The following is a 21,108-nucleotide window of genomic DNA, read 5'->3' as shown; positions in this document are numbered from 1 at the left end:
CTAGCATGACCTATTAGCCTCCTTAGCATTTCAAAAAGAAAACTTTAGATCTAGAACAATATGGCTACATTGTAGTCAACTATGTGATTATATCCACCTCAGAGTTGACAAAACCCTTTAATGACTCAGATTCATTGGAAATGGACTGAGAGATGTACGTTAAGAGAATCAGCCTGAAATTGTATTTAGCTGATAACTGCTAAAAACTTCTGATGTTTGTTTTTGACAATTATAGAACATTATACAAATTTTTATTTCTTGGCAAGAGGGATATGAGGAGAGAAAAAATTAAAATGATTTTTTAACATAATAAAAGGAATTTAAGAACATTATAGAAAACTTACAAAAGAGATAAAAAGAAAATAATCATAACATCTCATCATCCAATCGAACTACTTTGTAGTATATACTATGTACTCCTTCTTAAATGTCTGTATAAAGACCAGCTGTACCTACAGAATATTCAATTTCCCTCCTTCCCCCACAGTTTATCATAAAGATTTTCCATGTTGTTACACCTAAAATATCCTGAATAAGAAGTAATTATCTATTTACCAAGTACATCTGCCATAGTTTACTTATTGCTGGACATTTAGATGGCTTTCAAGCAGTAAAATAACTTTGTATATACAGCTTTTTTCATCCTTGGAAATTTCTTTAGAGTCAATGAAGTCCTAGGTATAAGATTACTGAGTCATGAGATACAAATATTTTTTTATGGCTAATACATACTGACAACTACATTTCCAGAAGAACCGAACAAATTTACAAGTCCAAGAAATGAACTTCACCACATTTTGTCAGCATTAAGTTACACCTATTTTGTAACTTAATTTGTATTATCAACAAATGAAAAACAACAGCTGGTTATGTCTGAGCTTATACTTCCAGGATTTCTGGGGAGAGTGTGCATTTTCCCATATGTAGTTTCCAGCTACCGAGCCCCTCCTTCTAAAGTCACACTGACTTAGGTGACTCAAGAGGAGCAGGAGCCTCTGATACATTTTTAAAAGGAATATACTTTAAAGTATTTAAAATACATTTAATTTCCAAAAACATTAATTACTTATATCACTGTTTATCTTTCTTCTGAACAACACTTTAACATAGTTTCGATGATAACCGCTACTTTTATGCAAGAAAATTTCATCCCCAGTGGGACGAAAACAAAAATACAAAACAGAACGTAACTAATAAAATTGGGTAACTATAGTTTAAATGGTGGCAAAGGTTATTTCAAATCTTAGTTGCTTTGGAAATAACCTGCAGAACAGTTTTATGACTGCACTGCAGCAGCCACTCTCAGATTTTGATATTAACAATTCCAGCTACCAATAACTACTGCAATACAACAAAAATTTTTACTCTGATAGATCTGTTCTTAAAGTGTGACTCCAGACCAGCAGCATCAGCTTCACCTGGAAATCTGAAAAAACAAATTGTCAAGCCCCAACCCAAACCACTGAATCAGAAACTCAGGGAATAGGCTCAGCAATCTGCATTTTAACAAACTCTTTAAGTGAAACCAAAGCTACTGCCCTCGGATAATTTGGATCTCTGTGTGACCCTAGAATTCTAGAAGGAAAAGCTCATTAGAGAATAGTATCATACAGAGTATCACAAAGGGAACAGGAAATGGAGTCCCCAAACAGTCCTCCAGAGGATAGCTGAGTCAGGCCTGCCAAGAGACCCTGGCACTTTTGGGGTAGCATTTTATTTGACAGAGTCATGTTCTGAGCCAGTGTTCTAGGTGATCTGTAACAGGCATACCCAGAAACTGACTCTGTGAGGTCTTTTGACCAACCCCAGTGTCTATGACAAAAAAAAGAGGGCAAGACAAAAACAGAAAAGAGAAATATTGGTGGAGAAATGGAGAACAATATAAACTAACAATATGTTTAAATATACCCACTGCATTGGTCAGATAAAGACCAGAGTAAGGCCAAAAGAGACAGACAAAGGATCAAGATTTGGAGCTCATACACATTTTTGTGAGATGAGTAGAGCAAATGTGAAAAAATAGTGTTTCACCAATCTTAACGTAGACAGGAACTACCTAGGGGACCTCATTACCATGGAGATGCTGATTTGGGAAGTCTCGTTTGGGGCCAGAGATGGCATTTCCAACAGTCTCCCAGACAATGCCCCACTACTGTTCCAGGGACCACACTTTTAGGGCAAGGGTACACACAGCCAATAATTCAGACCTTTTTGTTTCTTGCAAAAATAAGAAACTTCTGATTTAAATGATACACTCAACTAACACAACCCCAATAAGAATTTCTCTAATTATAATTTGTACCATAGTAGAATGTGTAATTAGGGTATTTTAATTATAATAAGACTCACGGAGAAAATGATGCTCTAGAAAGGAAAGTGTTCTTGCTCAGGATTCACTATCTTGGCCATGAAAGGCGAACACGATATCAGATCAGTTAGGAAAATATGTTTCCGACAACAGTAACTATACAATGAGTTACTTCCTGAAAGTATACAGAGTGATGAGAAGATGAGCACTAATGGGCAAAATCCAATTAGGGTTATTAGCAAGGAGCCACAGAATTCTCACTCACTGGCAACATAAGAAATTAGGAGACACAGGCAGTGAGAAAAGAGAGGGGTTCCATTCTAGCCTGGAATTACCAGTCTGTTCAAATTTGATCTCCACAAGAATTGGTGTGAGAAAATATAGATCAACTAAACCAAAGTCCAACCTACCACAGACTAATTAAATCAGAATCACAGAGGAGCACAATACAGGCTTCTATCTCAAGCTTCCCTGGTGAGCCTAAGGCACGATACGGATGTATACCTGCCAGGTAAGGTAAGGGCTACATATGCCAACTGCAACGTTACTCCTAAAGACAAGTTAATATTACATCTAATCACGAGGAAACAACTCAAACTGTGAAACATTCCACAAGACAACTGGCCTGGACTAAAAAAAGTCAGTGTCATAAAAGACAAGAAAGGAAAGGAAGAAGGAAAAGAAAGAAAAGAAAAAGAGAGAAAGAGAGAGAGAAAAGAAATTAGGGACTGTTTACATTAAAGGAGACTAAAGAGAGATAACAACTAACCACAATTTGTGATCTGAACCAAAATAAAATAACAAAAGAGTCATAAAAGGTCATTTCTAGGGCACTGGGGAAACTCTCATATGGACTATGTAATATTTAATATTACTGTATCAAAATTAAATTGCTGAGGCATGCTAATAAGTAATGTGAAGAAAACTCCTGGCACTCAGGAAATAACATACTGAAGAATTCAGATATGATGTGTAATAATGTCCACAATGTAGTTTCAAATGGTTCAGAAAATATGTGTGTGCATGTATGTTTATCATATGTAGTTATATGTACTATATATATTATATGTACTATATACACACACATACATACACACAGATGACATCAAAGTAACATTTGTTAACAACTGGTGAATCTAGGTTAAACACATTCTCTAGGCTTGAAACTTTTCAAAATAAAAACCTGAAAAACAAAAGGCAAGGACTTCCTCATAATGCTAAACTTATTTTGATTTTATTGAAAACAAGACAGTTTTCAATAAAGATGACAAAACAAGTGCTCTAAGAAACTGTGCTTAGTCTTGAGTATCAAAAAATTACAACTGATCAACTTCATTAAATGCTTTCTGTTTTCTAAAAGAACTATTTCAGATGTATTTATAAATAAATGTCAACTTTTATATACAACTGAGATCTGTATATGAATTTTACATCTTAAATGAATATATATATGCCAGACAAATTTTCCATTCCTATGAGAACTTACACACTTTATAAGAAAAAATAAAGGATCTGAGGTAAAGACAACCTCAAGAGTTTAATATGCAAGATGGCACTGCAAGCAGTGTGGAGAATGTAGGGTACAGGTGCAGGGTGCATGCTGCTTCAGGGCCTACCTGGGCTTTGGAGGCTGAGGGCCTGCAGGTCGCTACACGACAGCCCCAATTGGCTCTCAGGATGTAAATTCACAGAGGAACAGGTAGGGATAACAACAAAAAATGGTATTGGAACCATTGGAATGGTGGGAATCAGCAATTTTGCACTGGAAGCTTTGGAAGATATTGTTTACTATAGTCTGCCTGCAGTTGGGTAAAAATTGAACAAACAAGATGAGTTTGGTGCTTTGGAAGGTGTGAAAGCTGTGAGTAAACTCTATGCTCCTCCATCAGGAGAAGTAACTGAAATTAATGAAGCTCTTGCAGAAATCCAGAATTTGTCAACAACTCCTGTTATGAAGATGGCTAGGTGATCAAGATGACCTGAGTAACCCCTCAGAACTAGATGAATTAATGAATGAAGGAGCATATGAGAAATACATAAAATCTATTGAAGAGTGAAAATGGAACCTCCCCTAAATAAAGTAGTATGAAACAACTTAATCTAGAATAGTCGTCTTAAATTAGTGGTGGACAGAAGATTTAAAATAGCGACTTTTAGTAATATCGATGGGAAAAATATCTATAACAATGCTACTGGAAGAAAATGTCCCTTAATGCTCTAATGATGGCAGATAAACACAATATGCATCTTTTCCTCAACACCCTGTGATTTTTTAGGCTAAGCTACAATTATAATATTCAGAATTCCTGAAATTATCTGTGGTAAAATCTGGTTATAAAATTATATAATTCAAGAATAACATTGCTACTTTAAGCCTTATATAATATTGTAACTTGCTTATATCTGTCTCCAAATTTGAGTCAAAATGATCTTCCCATTGAAAATAACTGTCAATGGAGGAAAGCTTTTGTTAATTGCACTGTCAGATGATGAATAATACTATCTTAATTTTGCAAATACACTGCATTTGCTGGTGCTCTTTTTATACAGTGAAGCAATAGCCATGCAAGAAAACAAGAAACAGTTTGAAAATAATACATTCAACCTCTACATTAAAAAAAAAAGTTTACTATTTACGAATATGTACAAATTCAACAATTATTTCTATACCTGTATCTGTCTTCAAAAAACTGATACTCGATTCTTGTATCTCCTTTTGGTTGAGCTGACAGGAGGGCATCCACCTTCATTACCAAGTCACTTGCCCTGAAAGAGTGGTTGGTGACAATTCAGCACCCCTTAAACTAAAGGTTTTTCCAGTTTTTGCTGAAAATATAATCAACCAAAGTACTGAACACCAACGAGATAGTTGAAGAAAGTATAAATTGTGTACCAACAAACATAAGAAAAAGTACTGACTTTCTAAGTAATTAGTTTTATAACTTTGGGGAAGGTACTAATTTTTCCACATGTGAAATGGAGACAATGCCTACATTGGATGGCCCTTGTAAATACTGCACTGGCTAAACACATAAAGTGCCTAGCTCAGGGCCTGGCCCATAACAAACAGACTGTCAGTTAAGTTATTTACATACTCTCTCACCCTCTTCTTAATGACTTTATTACTTTTTATGATTATTAGAGTAATAATTCACTGGAAAAAATTCAGAAAAGAATATAAGGACAAAACTGAGATATAAACAATACCATTATCAAGAAATAAGCACTGAAACATTTTGGTTCATAATCGTTTTATATTTTTAAATAAGTAATATACAAAAGTGGAATTATACTACCCTGTAACCTGTTTCTTCATTTAACAATATATTATAACCATCTTTTTGTTAGTTAAGAAACACAAGGGCACATCAATATTTTCAGTGACTGTATACTATCATATTTATGGATGCATCATAATCTATTATGTCAGTCAGCTATCGAACACCGAGGTTGTTTCACTACTATATCACTACTATAATAAACACTGTGATGAACAACTGACAAAAGTGTTTCCACTCTCCTGAGCCCTTCGAAAGTTGATTTCTAACCAAGGAAGATCTTGAACTAAATCATGAGATTGAAAAAAATGCTCTCATCTGTTGACCCAAGAACTAAATTCCAAAAGAGCACTTGTGAAGATATTTGAACTGGAATCAAACTATACATCTTCGCACTGAACCAAAGAACTATACCGAATTACTTCTTCTGGTATTTCTCAATATTGATTCGGAATACAGGCCATTTGTTTCCTGTGATATGTCAATAGCATCACGAAACATGTCAAGTGACACTGGGTTCTGTGAGGTGGGCTAAGCAGGCCGATGAGAAACTTCATAAAGGCTCATGAAGCACCATAATCAAAGAGCCCACCGCTGAGCGGCAGAAAGCTGAGGAGAGCCTCATGGTTGTAAGTCGGAGTTGTGAAAGAAAACTGTGGCTGTAATGGGGGAGCGGGGTGCACTCCAAGGTGGAACAGCTATGGCAGTGACCCTGAGCATGCAAGGTCATTCTGAGAACCTTCATAGTTTTAGAATCAATTTTTTGGCAGCCCCATGAATACCTTTTCTCCCTAAATTCACCCAGGACAGACTCAGAGCCATCTCTGATTGATAAAAGCCAAGTCTTCCAGGCACAGTCTGACAATTATATACTAGTCCATAAAGAGTCCAAGGGACTATCTCCCACCCCAAAAACTCCACAGAGAAAGGAGTGATCCAAGGGAATAGCACATCAAGTCTATGGCTATGACATGGTGGCTTCAAGTCATGGGGTACCTCCTGGCCTATGAAACTGTTTCATAGGCCAGAAAAAGGGGCAGCAATCAAGAGCCGCTGAGGTAAGAGGGAACCTATTGTCTGTAAGAAAAAAAGATTCCTTCCTATATCACATAAGACTTAACAAAGGGACTACTTTGGCAGCTACTGAAATCAATACTTCACTAAGACATGCATCTTGAATCTGCAGCATGATAATATATGAAAAAAAGTGAAGAAAAAAAACAGAAAAACTTTTCAATTTTATATCGTCCACTATGCATCAAAGGGCACTATCAAGAAAGTGAAAAGGCAACCCAAAGAGTAGGAGAAAATATCTGCATATCATATGTATGAAGGATTGCATTCCAGAACATATAAAGAATTCCGGCAACTTAATAACAAGAAAATAAACAATTAAAAATGAGCAAAGGACTTGGGGATATTTTTTCAAAGATGTACAGATGGCCAATAAACACATGAAAAGATGTTCAACATCACTTACCAAACCACAAAGATACTGCATACTCATGAGAATGGTTATTATTTAAAAAAAAAAAAAAAAAAGTGTTGGTGAGGATGTGGAAAAACTGGAGCCCTTATAGCTTCTGCGGGAAAGGTATAATGGTTCCATACTAGTAAATACAGAAAAGAAGTGCTTAACCTGTCCCTTCCTAAACAAAATAAAACTGAAGGGTAATTAAAAAGATAATACGGGAAGTATTTCTTCACATTAGTATTTCAAGGTAATCAATAAACTAACCCCTCTACTTTTGCATATGTTTGAAATTTTCCACAATCAAGTTTTAAAAAATAAAAATGGAGAGAATTAATTCAGTTCTTTAAATAGCTGGCTACAAAATAATTTGTTTCAAAAAAAAAGCATAAATAAACACCTGCACTGAAGAGCACTACTATATTTAAAGCTGGAAATAAAACGTCTTGGAATGGGCAGCACGAAGAAAGCCCAATTAATATAGCCCTACGACATGAACAAATTAACTTATGTGCAAAACTTACACATCTTCTTCTACTCGAAGCTGCTGAATATGAGATTTGATTTTCTGTCCTGAAGTTTTTAAGATGATATTTTCTAGGAGGTGGAAATCATCTTGATTAAAGAGTTCACTATCCTCCAGTGGCCCAATGATCTGTGAAGAAGAGCAGGGTGGTCATCGTGGGAATCCATAGGCTGTAAAAAAGTCCTTTGTCGTCCTCAGGCTATCTCATGAACTAAGTCACATTAAAGGCCCAAGACATGTTTACATCTGAATAAAATCAATGAAAAAAAAAAAAATAGAAATAAAAACCCCAGCAGCTCAGATAGTTATTTACTTACTTATCAATTCCTCAACTGCATAAAGTGTAGACTTATATACTTTACAATAGTTTTACAGCAAGCAAACACTGAAGTAAAATAATATAATTTTCATTAATTCTCACTGAATATAAATAACAAAGCCAAAGTAGAGATGTAGTGGTAGATATCAGAGATTTTATCCTACATGTTAAGAGTTTAAAATCTGGTACATTCACCATAGTCTCATTTTAGTGGCTGCAGATTTTATGAAATAGTCTAAGCCTAAACCAAATAAATTCATACAGACTTCTCAAACTATAGACATGGCCCCCACAGGGAATGATTATGTTTCAAAGACCTCACTGATTTATGTTCTGAAAGCCACCACATACTCACCACCTTGTACAATGGCAAGACAAAACTGAACAGCAGGAAGGTTTCACACAAGGACATTTATGTCAAAATGAGCAAACTTCTTTTAAAATAAAGGAGCAGAAATGATCATCAGCACTGCATAAGCCCTAATCACCTTAGAAAAAAGAGTGGCTCTGTTTGAAGAGTTTACTAGCTTCAGAGGAGAATGCTGCCAAGACTGTTCACTGATCTAACTTGAAGCCAAGCTTGTCCCAGGACAAGATCCTCACCCTTCCATTGCTGATCACGGCCCTCCATCCCTTCTTCAGCTTCAGGACATCCCTGCAGTACATGGCATGAGACAAAATGAAATCCATTTTGGAAGACTCAAAGACCTCTTTAAAAAGACTGAAATCCATGCCCTAGGAAAGTAATTGTTATTAAGGAAAAGTGATTGTTATTAAACCATAAAAAAGAATAATCAAGATGAATAAAGCATAAAGTGCTCTTTCAGTAGAAATAACTAATTCTAGTAATTAACATTATGATATGATGTCTTCATTCTCCTCCCATTTTCCTACCCTCCTGCTTATCAGTAATAATGCTTAGTTTCTTTTCCTGTTCTTTCATGTGATTGTTCAATTGGCGAATTAGTGTTCATGAAACCTTTATTCTGCATTTTCAAATCTTGCTAATTTCAAGTGAAAGCCTTTTTTCTAACTGAAACATCAAGTAAACATCATTTTTAAAGAAATTTTAAAACTACAAAACACAGTAAAAAGTATGTAACATATAAATGAATAAACATGGGCTTTTATTGGAAATGCATCAAGAACACATAAGACTAACCCATCAAGTGGCTTAAATTTCAGTTTTTTGCTCTATAAACAAATGAAAAATTGGCTACCTTTTAAAAACTATACGAAACAAATGGCTTTGTGCTTAAAACATAAACTTATATCATGCGCATCTTGAAACTTATCAAGTTTAAAAGCTTAATAAAGGGAATGTGACAGAATTATTCTTGGAAAGATTTTTTCAATCAAAAAAAGGAATCCTGTCATTTGCAACAACACCAATAGACCTCGTGATAAGCATGCTAAATGAAATAAGCCAGACAGAAAAAGTTGAAAACCACTTAATATCACTTGTATGTGGAATATAAACCTAAAACTAACAAGACATACAGAGACTCATGGACATGGACAAGAGACTAGTGGTTACCAGAGGGCAGTGGGGAAAGAGAGAGGTAGATGGGATAAAACAGGTCAAATATGTGGTGACATTAAATAATTTTTTTTTTAATTTAAAAAAAAAGGGAAGGAAGGAGGAAAGAAGGAAAGAAAGAAGGAAGGAAGGAAGGAAGGGAGGGAGGGAGGGAGGGAGGGAGGGAGGGAGGGAGGAAAAGAAAGGAAGAAAAATCCTGAGACTCAAAACTAAAATCACAAATCCTGATTATGAACAAGACACACCGGCCCATGGGAGTGAACGACTGTGGTAATGAACAGAGACTCACCCCAACAGAAAATTCCCTAATGTCAGCTCCTGCAGCCAGGGCCTCTGAAGTTTCTTCCTTGGCCATTTTTGTGATGAAGTTCTTAGCAGCATTGGAGGTCTGCGTTTGGAGAGCTGCCCAGATTGCTCTGGAGATCTGAGTGTTCTTGTAACTTATATCTTCACTAGGATTATTAATCATGCTTATTCTAACATTGTTACTGGATTTCTATTTACAAAATGGAAAATAAGGGTTACATGATAGATGTCTTGAACTTAAAAAGTGGTATCAGTATCAGTCATAGTCCATAAATAGCAAATAATACCACTCTTAAAAATTCTTCAGTAGTTCTCCCCTGCCTATAAAATGAAATTAACCAAAATTGCCCCTTAGCCTGCCTAACTTCATTTCTTACCATCTCTATAAATTCAGCATACATTATAGACTACCAGAGTCCTGTATTTCTCCCACACACACATTCTGTATTCTCCTAATAAACATCATGTCTCACATTGGCACGTGAACACCAAGTACACCCATCTCTGCTTCCTTAAGTCCCAACCATCCTTGGTGCTCTGCTCAAACCCTTTTTTATTCACATGGCCTTTCCAGATTTCCAGTAAAAATTAATCTCTCCCTGGGTAAAAAGATAAGAATCCATGTGGGAGAAGATATCTGGGACCCATAAAACCAAACAAAGGGGCTTATATTAAGAACGTAAGCAACAGAAATTCATACTTATGTATATCTAAAGATATGTACAAGAATATTTATAGCAGCATTCTTCAGAATAGCCCCAAACTAGAAACAACTCAACTGTCCATCAAATATACTAAACAAACAGAACTTTGTGGTACAGTCATATGATACAACACTACACAATGAAAAAAACTACCCGCCATGAATTGTAATATCATGGATAAATGTCGAGTAAAGAAACCAAACAGATTCCATTTAAATAAAGTACTAAAGAGCAGACCTACTCTTTGATATGAGAGGATGAAAAGGGCAGGGGTAGTGATGGGGGCACAAAGGGGATGGGCTTTCAGGAATCTGATACTTCTCTTTACTTGGGTGGTGGGCACATGGGTGTGCTCACTTTGCGACACTGTGTATCCTATGATTTGTGTACTTCTTTTGAACCTATATTTTACTTCAACTAAATATTTATTTAAAATATTCAACTCTCTCTCCGTATTTTCCCACTCTACCACCTCTTGAGCATATACCATTTTGAGAGTGACTTACTCAGGTACCTATCATCCTGCACCAGAACTATTCTTGATTTAACTTTGAATTAACTGTAGCATCTAGTCTATTCCCTTAGACCACAGGGCGCTCAGCATGTTAATGAAATTGAAATCACCCAGATATTTCCGTATTTCAGAAAGCCTGGGACATAGGGTACCAAGAGGATATAAGAGGGATGTGCAATATGGGTAAGTCCAATCTCAAACTGCTTAGAAAAAGGAAACGTACCATCTCATTCTCTGACAATGACACTCTCTAGAAGAGTCAATATCTTCTCAACCGTTTATCATAGTCGTACACTCATTCTATGATTTCGGCGCTGTGTATCTTTCAGACCATCGGTATTTGTATCCCTCTGTGTGCCTAAATCTACTTCTCTCGTATACACAATAACATGCCTGTGTGGTAGTTCCCTCACATCCAGACCTCTCTGATTTAAGGACCCTGTCTCTCCTATACAATATACAACATGATCTTTGTAGCATCTCTGCAGCAAGAACACAAACCAAGAAAATATAAAACTTGTCTATGATAAAAGTCTCCTATTTTTCCTCTAAAAGAATCTATTCCCTTATATAAAGCTAGAATATTGCAATCTTCTCTTTGCATACTAGCTGGCAGACCTCTGAAGAAACATTCTTTTCCCTCAAGCATTAAGAAGACAGAACTCTGGCCTCCCCACTAGAACAAGAGTATCAGCACAGAGATGCTCATGAAGACAACAGCAGGCTCAAACAAAGATACAGAAAAAAGTTGTAGATACTTACCTGATGTTTAATAGCATCATACAATAATTGCCTTCCAGAAGGACTATCAAAATCCCCAACAATCCAAAAAGTTACTGGCCTAATAAAAGAATCATCTGTAGAAAAACAAAACAACATATTAAATTGGAGGGAAGAAAACACATTCTATGTTTCGATACTGTTATTAAGCCAAATATTTTTGAAAAACATGCAAAAAAAAAAAAGAAAATGACAAGTATTAAAAATACAAAGCAAAAGTAGTGAAACTTCAATACTAGAATGAAAGCGGGGTAACTATCCATGTGGCTTAATTACAAACTAGGAGCATGCACTTATTGATTCTATTATAGTTTGGACATCTGTTAGCATATAAAATGAAAAAGAGCCTCTGAACATATGGGTAACATTATAGTCTTTAATCATATTAATTTGTAACTTTTTGGAATCTAAGTCTTTGCACACATTTATACAAAATTTGTCTGCATGGATAAATTATCTACTGTTACCCACAGGTTCCAAAAACATCCCAATAAAGGATCAATAAACTCTGAATTATAACGGTGATTGAAATAAGAAAATTGAGAAAAAGAACAGAACATTCCGAAGTTTAAAGTTACCATAGATTTCCTTGGAGGACATTCCTGGACAAAGGTAAAGGAAAAGAGTAGAAGAAAAGAAAATGTCATTTCTAAAATAACTGCCTACTATCAGTCAAGTTTTACATAATCCCTAATATGATCTATGCTTCTTTCTGATTCTTAGCCCCATTACAGTTTAGCACGGTTCCAGTACCCCACCAAAATCAATTTCTTTGAGGAATCAAATAGAGCAACTGCCTTTACTTACATATACCTAGGAAACCAGAAATTTTCTCTAGGATATTACAGTGGGCTGAAAATAGCTACCTTAACTGACAGTCAGTGCTCTGAAATGATAATAAGTGGGACCAGAGGAGAAAAGCATCTGTTTGCCATTAAAAGGATATCAATTCCACACAATATCAGTCTAAATAAGTCTACATAAAAATCAGCTTTAAAACTTACACAAGTATTTCTAGAACCAAGTTTATCTTTTAAAAAATTAATGCAATGTTGTCATTGAAGAGGAAAATCAAACCAATTTTCAATCTATTAACCCATTTTTACATCATAAATGTTCTCCCATTTTGAAAAATGAAAAATTTTTCCTTTTGACTTTAATATCTAAAATAAAAACTTATAAAGATAACATTTAATTTTCAAAACTATATAAAGAATTACATTTAAACAGATACTTTCTATCCTCAAATCATTATAAGAAATAATTAATAAAATAAATTATAAAGTTCCTCTCTCAACGGACACTAACATATGAATTTTTTGCAAATACTAAAAAAAAATGTTGAACCAAGACAAGCCTAGAATGTGTTACCTTTCTTTGTCAGATAGTTCATACTATTGGCTACAGCAGCAGTCTTGCCTTGGGAATCCAAGGCAGTAAATCTAGCATAATCATCCACAAAAAAGTTATCTGAAAAAAAAAAAAAAGTTGAAATAGTTTTATAATTAATATGCCTAAAATCAATCTAATGTTAACATTCAACTGATGATCTGATATGACCATAATACAAGTTTTAGAAAAATGCATGAGTGAAATATCAATATATTTCATGTTTACTGAACAACTTTACAACCCCATTGACCTCTACCCCATTAATCACATTTTAAGACACAGTTAAAAAATGTACATTATAACTCATAAAACCCTCATAAATGTATGTATCACTTTAATAGTTTAAATGTATCCTACTCCCACTTCTATCACTTTACAACTAGAGAATGATCTCTTAAAGAAATCCCCTTGACTTCGTCTCTCCCTTCCATTGTCCCTATGTCCATAGGTAGGTAGGCAGATATGAGCAGGAGGGAGAGGGAAAACGAGGCCCTGAGACAAGCTCAGCAGAAGAAAACATACAACCAGGGGTCTGGCAGGCTTGTGAAGCCTCTCTGTGTCCCCCACGGTCAGAGGCGCCTTCCTCACCCCCACTCACCACCCCCCACACCAGTGCTTACCCTGGTCAGTTAACTGCAAATGACCTTATATAACTTTATTCCAGGAAAGCTCAACTGGTATGGGAAAAATGAGTTAACTGGGCATGTGCCTACACTCAAAATTCCTACAGTGTTAGGTGTATGACTTCCCATCAATGGACACACACTGCACAGGCCCTAGCTCAGAGAGGGAGGGCCCACTGCAGGAGCAGAAAATTCTACCTTTTGAGGAAAGATGGACAGAAGGAGAACAATGAAACCCTATGGCCTATGTAACACGCAACCGTAAACTTCTTAGGGCCCTCAATCCTCTATAGAGGTGCCTGCTTGGACTTTCTTCTGAATGTACTTTACTCTGCCTACTTTACTCAATAAAATCACCTCTGTTTGCAATTTTTTCTCAGCTCAGTCTACCTTTTCTGAGCATCGGATTTCTACGTAAATCTTCTGTGGGGATCCAAGAACCAAACTCCTGACTCCCACAACACAGAAATCCGATTGCCAGTAACACATCCACCACAGTAAGCTCTTACCTATCTTATTTGGGTGTGGAAAGGCATGAATGGGAGAAAAAATATAAGAAAAATCTCATTTTAAGTTTTTTATATGTCACAAAATAATATATTTTTAGCCCTAACAGAAACACAAGGTTATTTTCAGATATATATCTTCTCTGATTAGTGCCCACAGGCAATGCTCTTATTAATCATTTCCCTCTCAGATCACTCTTCTTAAATTCCAGTTTCATCAACTTATTCCCTTGCTCTAAACCATCCAGTATTTCTTCTTATACTACAAAATGGTCTCCAGCCTGGTCTCATAAACATTTTATCTCCAGCAATCTCCTTAATCTTATGTATTATTATGCCCCAACATAAATGCCATTCTTCTCTCACTGTCTTCCAGGCACCACGTGCCTGTCCACCCTCCCATCTATCTGTTTGTCTGTCCATTTCCCAATCTACCCTTTTATTCAACAAAGTACACTGAGGGACTACTATTCCTTCAGTCAATATTCTAATAAAGAAAAGTAATGGTGAATAAGAGAGACATGGCCCATGACATCATGCAGAGGATGGGAAAAGACTTTATTTTCGCATTCATTAAAAAGGTCCCAGGACAGCAAAGACCAAGAGCAACGTAGGTGACGGAGCTCGGACCACTGGGTCAGGATGATGCCAGCTTTTCCTTCACTGATAGTTCTAAAATGCTCACCCAACAGATTGCAACTTTACTACCACTGTGGACTAGCACCAGTTCACAAATGATTACTACAGTATTTAGTGGAGAAAGATATCTAAAAACACAGAACTATTTTTATGCTCCTTATTCATGATAACTATTTACATATTTAACTACTTACAGTTTAATTTAAAATTATGAAAACTAAAAAGCTTATGCATGGCAAAAGAAACCATCAACAAAGCAAAGAGGCAACCAACTGAATGAGAGAAGATATTTCCAAACAATGCCTCCAAAGGGCCTAATCCAAATATACGAAGAAGTCATACAACTAAACAATTTAAAAAAATAAACAATCCAATTAAAAAATGGGAGGAGGACCTGAACAGACACCTCTCCCAAAGAGACATACACATGAACAACAGGCATATAGAAAGATGCTAAATTTCACTAGCCATTTGGGAAATGCAAATCAAAACCACAATGAGGTACCACCTCATACCTTAGAACAAGACAAGTAATAACAAGTGTTAGAGATATGGGGAAAAAAGAACCCTCATGCACTGTTGGTGGGAATATAAATTGGTACAGCAGCTATGGAAAACAGTATGGAGGTTCCTCAAAAAACTAAGAATAGAGAGACAGGAAAAAATGGCGTAGATGATAGAGATTTGTTCATCCCTCTTACGACCACATCAAAGTTGTGGCAGAAACATGGAGCAAACAGCAAGGAAAATCGCCTGGGATTTAAATGAGCAGAAGCATTACAACCTGCAATGGTAGAAGGCAGGAGGGGCAAAAGACACCGGGCTGCCCAGCCCTGAGTGGTTCAGTGGGACAGAGGCTGTGGCAGTGGCAGCAGCAGACACCTCTTAAAGGGGCCATGTCTGCAAGCGGACTTCCACGGTAACAGACTTGCTCGCTCTGAGCACCAGCGCTGTGTTGTCTGCGCAGGGGTTACTAGGGACTTACAGGGAGACACTGAGCTGTCGGACGGAGGGCTGGAGGTGAGGCTCTCTACCAGGCAGAAGTGACAGCGGTATCCATTGTTCCTCTTTTGAGCCTTACCAGCTCCCAGTGCACAGGACTCAGCACCACCATAGCGAAGACCACATCAAACTGGATAACAGTGGCTGCTCCAGAGGATTCCCTAAAACTCCACCTCCCCCTACCTGTGGCCCCACACAAGCCAAATCCAGGTGTGTCCTTGAAGAGTCCACGGCTCCTTGCTGAGTTAGAGCCAAGACTAACACTGGTGGCAGCTGGCCTTGGTTTCTGGCGTGGTTTCTTGAGGAAACTATAAGCACAGCATCTGTGGCTTGCTTGCTAAATCTTACCAGGTGGCCCTGCAAGGGCACAGGCTGGTGCTAAACTTGGCCTACAGATGAACCCTTCTCAGGACTGTGCCACTGGACACCTCCTACACAAAGCCATGCTAATAAGACCGGGAGACTTAGGAGCTTTGATCATTACATAGAAACAGACTCAGAAAGGCAGCCAAAATGGGAAGACAAAGAAGCAGAAACCATATGAGAGAACAGAACAGAGATCTAGGAATAATGAAGTCAAGCCATCTAATAGATGCAGAGTTCAAAACACTGGTTATAAAGATGCTCAATGAACTTAGGGGAAGTATAGGTGAACTCAGTGAGAACTTTAACAAAGAGATGAAAAACATAAAAATGGAAATGGAAACTATAAAAGGGAACCAGTTGGAAATAAAGAACACATTATTTGAGATAGAGAGTACATTAAAGGGAATCAACAGAATGGATGATAAAGAGGATCAAACCACTAATATAGAGGATGGGAAAGCCAAGGACATCTAATCAGAATGGCAAGAAAAAAGAAGCTGAGACTACAATAATAATTTCAGGAGCCTATAGGATATAATTAAAGGTAAAAATACCATGTCATAGGGGTACCAGAAGGAAGACAAGAAGTTGAAGAGCTATTTGAAGAAATAATGATGAAAAACTTCCTCACTTGGTAAAGGAAATAAACATACAACCCCAGGAAACTCAAAGAATCCCAAACAAGATGAACCCAGAGAGGCCCACACAAGGACACATCATAATTAAAATGCCAAACATTAGACACAGAGAGAGAATCTTAAAAGCAGCAAGAGAAAAGCAGTTAGTTTCCTACAAGGGCGCTCCCATAAGACCGGCAGCTGATTTCTCAAAAGAAACTATGCAGGACAGAAGGGTTTGGCACTAAATATTCAAAATGATGAAAACCCAGGATCTACAACCAAGAATACTTTAACCAGCAAAGCTATCATTTAGAGTCAAAGGACAGGTAAAGCACTTCCCAGACAAAAATAATCTAAAGGACATTATTATTGTCAAGCTAGTATTATAGAAAATGTTGGAGGGACTTCTTTAAGAAGAAAAAACATGTATCAAAAACAGGAATAAAGAATGGTAATAACTACATCCCTATCAAAAAATACCTCAAATGGAAAAGAATTAAGATACCGTGGCTGAATGGATAAGAAAACAAGACCCCTGCATATGCTGCCTACAAGAGACTCACTTCAGATTAAAAGACACACACATACTAAAGGGAAGGGGATGGAAAAAGATATTGCTTTGATGGACCTAGAGGGTATTATGCTAAACAAAATAAGTCAGATAGAGAAAGGTGAATATTACATGCTTTCACGTACATGTGGAATCTGAAGAACAAAATAAATAGTAACAACAACAAAAACAGAAATAAAGTAGATACAGAGAATATTTTGAGGGCTACCAGATGGGAGGGTGTTAGGGGCAATAGTAAAGGGCAAACAGATTAAGAAGTACAAATGGATAGTTACAAAATAGACATGGAGACATAAAGTGTAGTATAAGGAAAATAGTTAATAATGTTGTAATAAATATGTAAGGGGGGAGAGGGGTACTGGATTTAATGGGATGATCATTTTGTGAGTTATATAGATCTCTAATCACTATGCTATACAGGTGAAACTAATATATATTGTATGCCAACTGTAATTGAAAAAAAACTCATTTAATTGTACAATGTAAACTAATTATCTATTATATTTCTATAAAACTGGGAAAAAACTTATAGCTTCCATATAACCCGGCAAGCCCTTTCCTGGGTATCTATCCAAAAAATTTGAAAGCGTTTATCCACACAGACATATGCACTTTGACATTCATAGCAGTATTATTCATGGTGGCCATGACATGGAAACAATTAAGTGTCCTTCGATAGATGACTGGATAAAGAAAATGTGGTACATTTATACAATGGAATATTACTTGGCCATAAGAAAAGATGAAATATTGCCATTTGGAATAGATGGATGGATCTTGAGATTACCATGCTAAGTGAAATAAGTCAGACAGAAAAAGATGAGAATCATATAATTTCACTCATATGTGGGATATAAAACTGAAAGCAACAAATGAATAAGACAAGCAAACAGAGACTCGTAGACAAAGACAATACTTTAGTTAGGAAAGGAGGGAGAAGGTAGATAAGGGTAAAGGGGGTAAAAAATATTGTGACAGAAGGAAATTTAACTTTGGGTACTGAACACACAATGTAATATACATATGATGTGTGACTGAACTGTAACCTGAAACCTATATTATTAACTAAAGGCAGCCCAGTAAATTTAATTTAAAAAATAAACAATGCTAAAATCAAACGAATAAAAACAACAAAAACTCAAGACGAAGACTCATAATATTGTTTGTCTTGCTCTATTAAAACTTCAGGTGAAAAGCTAAAATCTAGCTGTGAAGAAACAATGTAGCTCACATCCTGACTGCTTTCTTTTTCAAATATAAGCATATCTGCACATTTTCCTCTGCCTTAAAGAAAAAGAATTCAGTTTCCAGTTAAGATTAGAGGTAGATGCCATAAAGTAACAACCATAAATAGATCTATATATCTGTTATTCATAACTACAACAACAAATACACCTGGTTTTGACTTCACTAGTACACATCTTTTCTCCCCCAGTGAGATTTTCCCCAGGCAAGTGACAATAGCTCTACCTTATTTCCAGCTGTTTCCTAAAATGGCCTGCAGAATCACACTGGAAGGCCAAAGGAACAAACTGTACCTGGACCTAACATATCTACCTCTTAAAAGGTATTCTTGGCGAAACTACTCAAACATCCATCAACTGAGAAATAGATAAGCAAAGTGTAGAATATCTATACAATGTATTAATAAGTCAGTAATAAAAAGGAAGTACTGAAATAGGTTACAACATGGATAAACCTGAAAAACATTATGCTAAGTGAAAGAAGCCAGACACAAAAACTTTCCATTATATGAAATATCCAGAATAGAAAAATCCATAGAAACAGAAACTAGATTAGTGGTTGCTGGAGAATGGTACGGGGAAATGGAAAATGACTACTAATGGGTACACACTCCTCTTTGGGGTGATGATAATGTTCTAAATGAGATAGTGGTAGTGATCACACAACTTTGAAAATACACAAAAAAATCATACACTTTTAAAACTGTACACTTTAAGAAATTTAGTTTTATGGCATGACATTATTCCTCAATGAAGCTTTATTTTTTAGAAAAGCATTCTCACGCTCTCAGAATAAAACTATCTAAGATATTTGTCAACACTGCTGACAGATTCCAGAATGAGGATGAAGAAAAGACAGCTGCTTAAAGAGTTTCATAACTAAGAAAGTCAACAATACAGGTGCTTTTTATCATCTAATGCCTATTTAAAAGTTACTGAATATTTTTTAAAGTTTACAAGTGTTTATTTAGGAAGAATTTCTCTCCTTTTGGAGGAATCTCCTATGAATTTAGAAGCTTGTATTATGAATTCAAGGTGCAATGAGTTCAAATTAAAATTGGGTCAAAATTTTGGGTTATCTTCTGAACATTACAATCTAATAAATGTAAAGATTCTGAAAGACAAATCAAAAACAGTCTACAGCTGTTCCTGAATTGCTCCTTACTGGTTGCTGTTAAATCCAGGTATTCTCGCTCAGCTGTCAAAATCCTAGAATTGATTCGTGGAACAACATTTGGCTGATTCATGATATACTCTACCACATCTTGATCATGGGACAGTTCGCCCTATGGAAAAAAAACGACAGGGACAGGATGAGTGTTAAACAAATCCGATCAATAATTTATTAGAAACTAAGAATTTATTAACTTTATAATACCTTTGTTTTAATAATACCTTTTTATGTACTGCTAACAGCTAAAAACATGTTACCATGATTTATGTCCTTGTCATTGCCAAGCATAGCTTGGCGCATCATGCACAGGATCACTAACTTTCAACAATGTGAAGCACATGTTATTGCCATGCAGTTTAAAGATGAGGAATCTGTGGCACAGAAAAGTTAACTAACTAACTGAAAATCACAGAGTTAATGAGAAGTGAATTTGAAATGTAAATCCAGCTTTATTTGATCTCTCCACATACCTCTGTGCTTACCCAAAAATAAGTAAGCTCTACATATTAGAGTTAACACAAGCAGAAATCCATTTTGAAATCTGTTTATTGTTAGTTTCTCTCCAAAGACGAAAGGCAAGTGCATTCTCTCAAGCAATAAATATACTTTGTAATACAAATCACTCCAAGCTTTTTTCAATCTCAGGTATCCAAGTAACCCTACATTTGCAGAGTCACAATTATGCTGGGGAAAGGAGAAACAATTCATCATTTATTCTTCCCTTTTGTACTTCTCATATTATAGAAATATGTGTACAGTTGACCCTTGAACAACACAGGTTTGAACTACACAGGTCCACTTAAATGTGAATTTTTTTTCAATAAATATATTCTTTGTTCCTTATGATTGATTTTCTTTCCTTATTTTTTTTTAAATGCCTACAGCACCTGGTCTTCCTAGGTGGTCTCCCATCCAAGTACTAACCAGGCCCAACCCTGCTTAGCTTCCGAGGTCAGACGGGATTGGGCTTGTTCGGGGTGGCATGGCTGTAGACTCCTTATGATTTTCTTAACATTTTTTCCTCTAGCTTTACTATAAGAATATAGTATATAAGATATACAACATACAAAATATATGTTAACCAACTCTTTATATTACCGGTAAGGCTTCTAGTCAACAATAGGTTTTTGACCACTGGGGAAGTGGGGTTAGCACCCCTAACCCCTACACTGCTCAAGGGTCCACTACAGTTTTTTGTAAAGAAAGAAGGAAAAAGAAAGAAAGA

The 21,108-nt window shown here is 36.2% G+C and overlaps 1 protein-coding gene and 1 non-coding gene across 5 annotated transcripts in view; both read right to left on the bottom strand.

Annotated features, from left to right (window-relative positions):
- UGGT1 (UDP-glucose glycoprotein glucosyltransferase 1) overlaps positions 1–21,108 on the bottom strand; it is a 107,339-nt gene that overhangs the window by 28,386 nt on the left and 57,845 nt on the right. For all 4 annotated transcript variants that reach the window (XM_036235965.1, XM_016157064.2, XM_036235963.1 and 1 more), the window contains exons 19-26: positions 19,875–19,995; positions 13,118–13,216; positions 12,325–12,348; positions 11,729–11,823; positions 9,732–9,938; positions 8,506–8,637; positions 7,582–7,712; positions 4,979–5,074 (exon numbers count right to left, since the gene is read on the bottom strand). In XM_036235965.1, coding sequence (XP_036091858.1) covers positions 4,979–5,074; positions 7,582–7,712; positions 8,506–8,637; positions 9,732–9,938; positions 11,729–11,823; positions 12,325–12,348; positions 13,118–13,216; positions 19,875–19,995 — 905 coding nt within the window. The remainder of the gene's footprint in view (positions 1–4,978; positions 5,075–7,581; positions 7,713–8,505; positions 8,638–9,731; positions 9,939–11,728; positions 11,824–12,324; positions 12,349–13,117; positions 13,217–19,874; positions 19,996–21,108) is intronic.
- LOC118614766 lies at positions 20,759–20,877 on the bottom strand. Its single transcript, XR_004956143.1, has one exon. It is a non-coding gene; the product is annotated as a 5S ribosomal RNA (ribosomal RNA).

The sequence above is a fragment of the Rousettus aegyptiacus genome, unplaced genomic scaffold, assembly GCF_014176215.1.
Source record: "Rousettus aegyptiacus isolate mRouAeg1 unplaced genomic scaffold, mRouAeg1.p scaffold_m13_p_2, whole genome shotgun sequence".
Lineage (NCBI taxonomy): Eukaryota > Metazoa > Chordata > Mammalia > Chiroptera > Pteropodidae > Rousettus > Rousettus aegyptiacus.
This window is presented reverse-complemented; position numbering and strand designations above follow the sequence as displayed.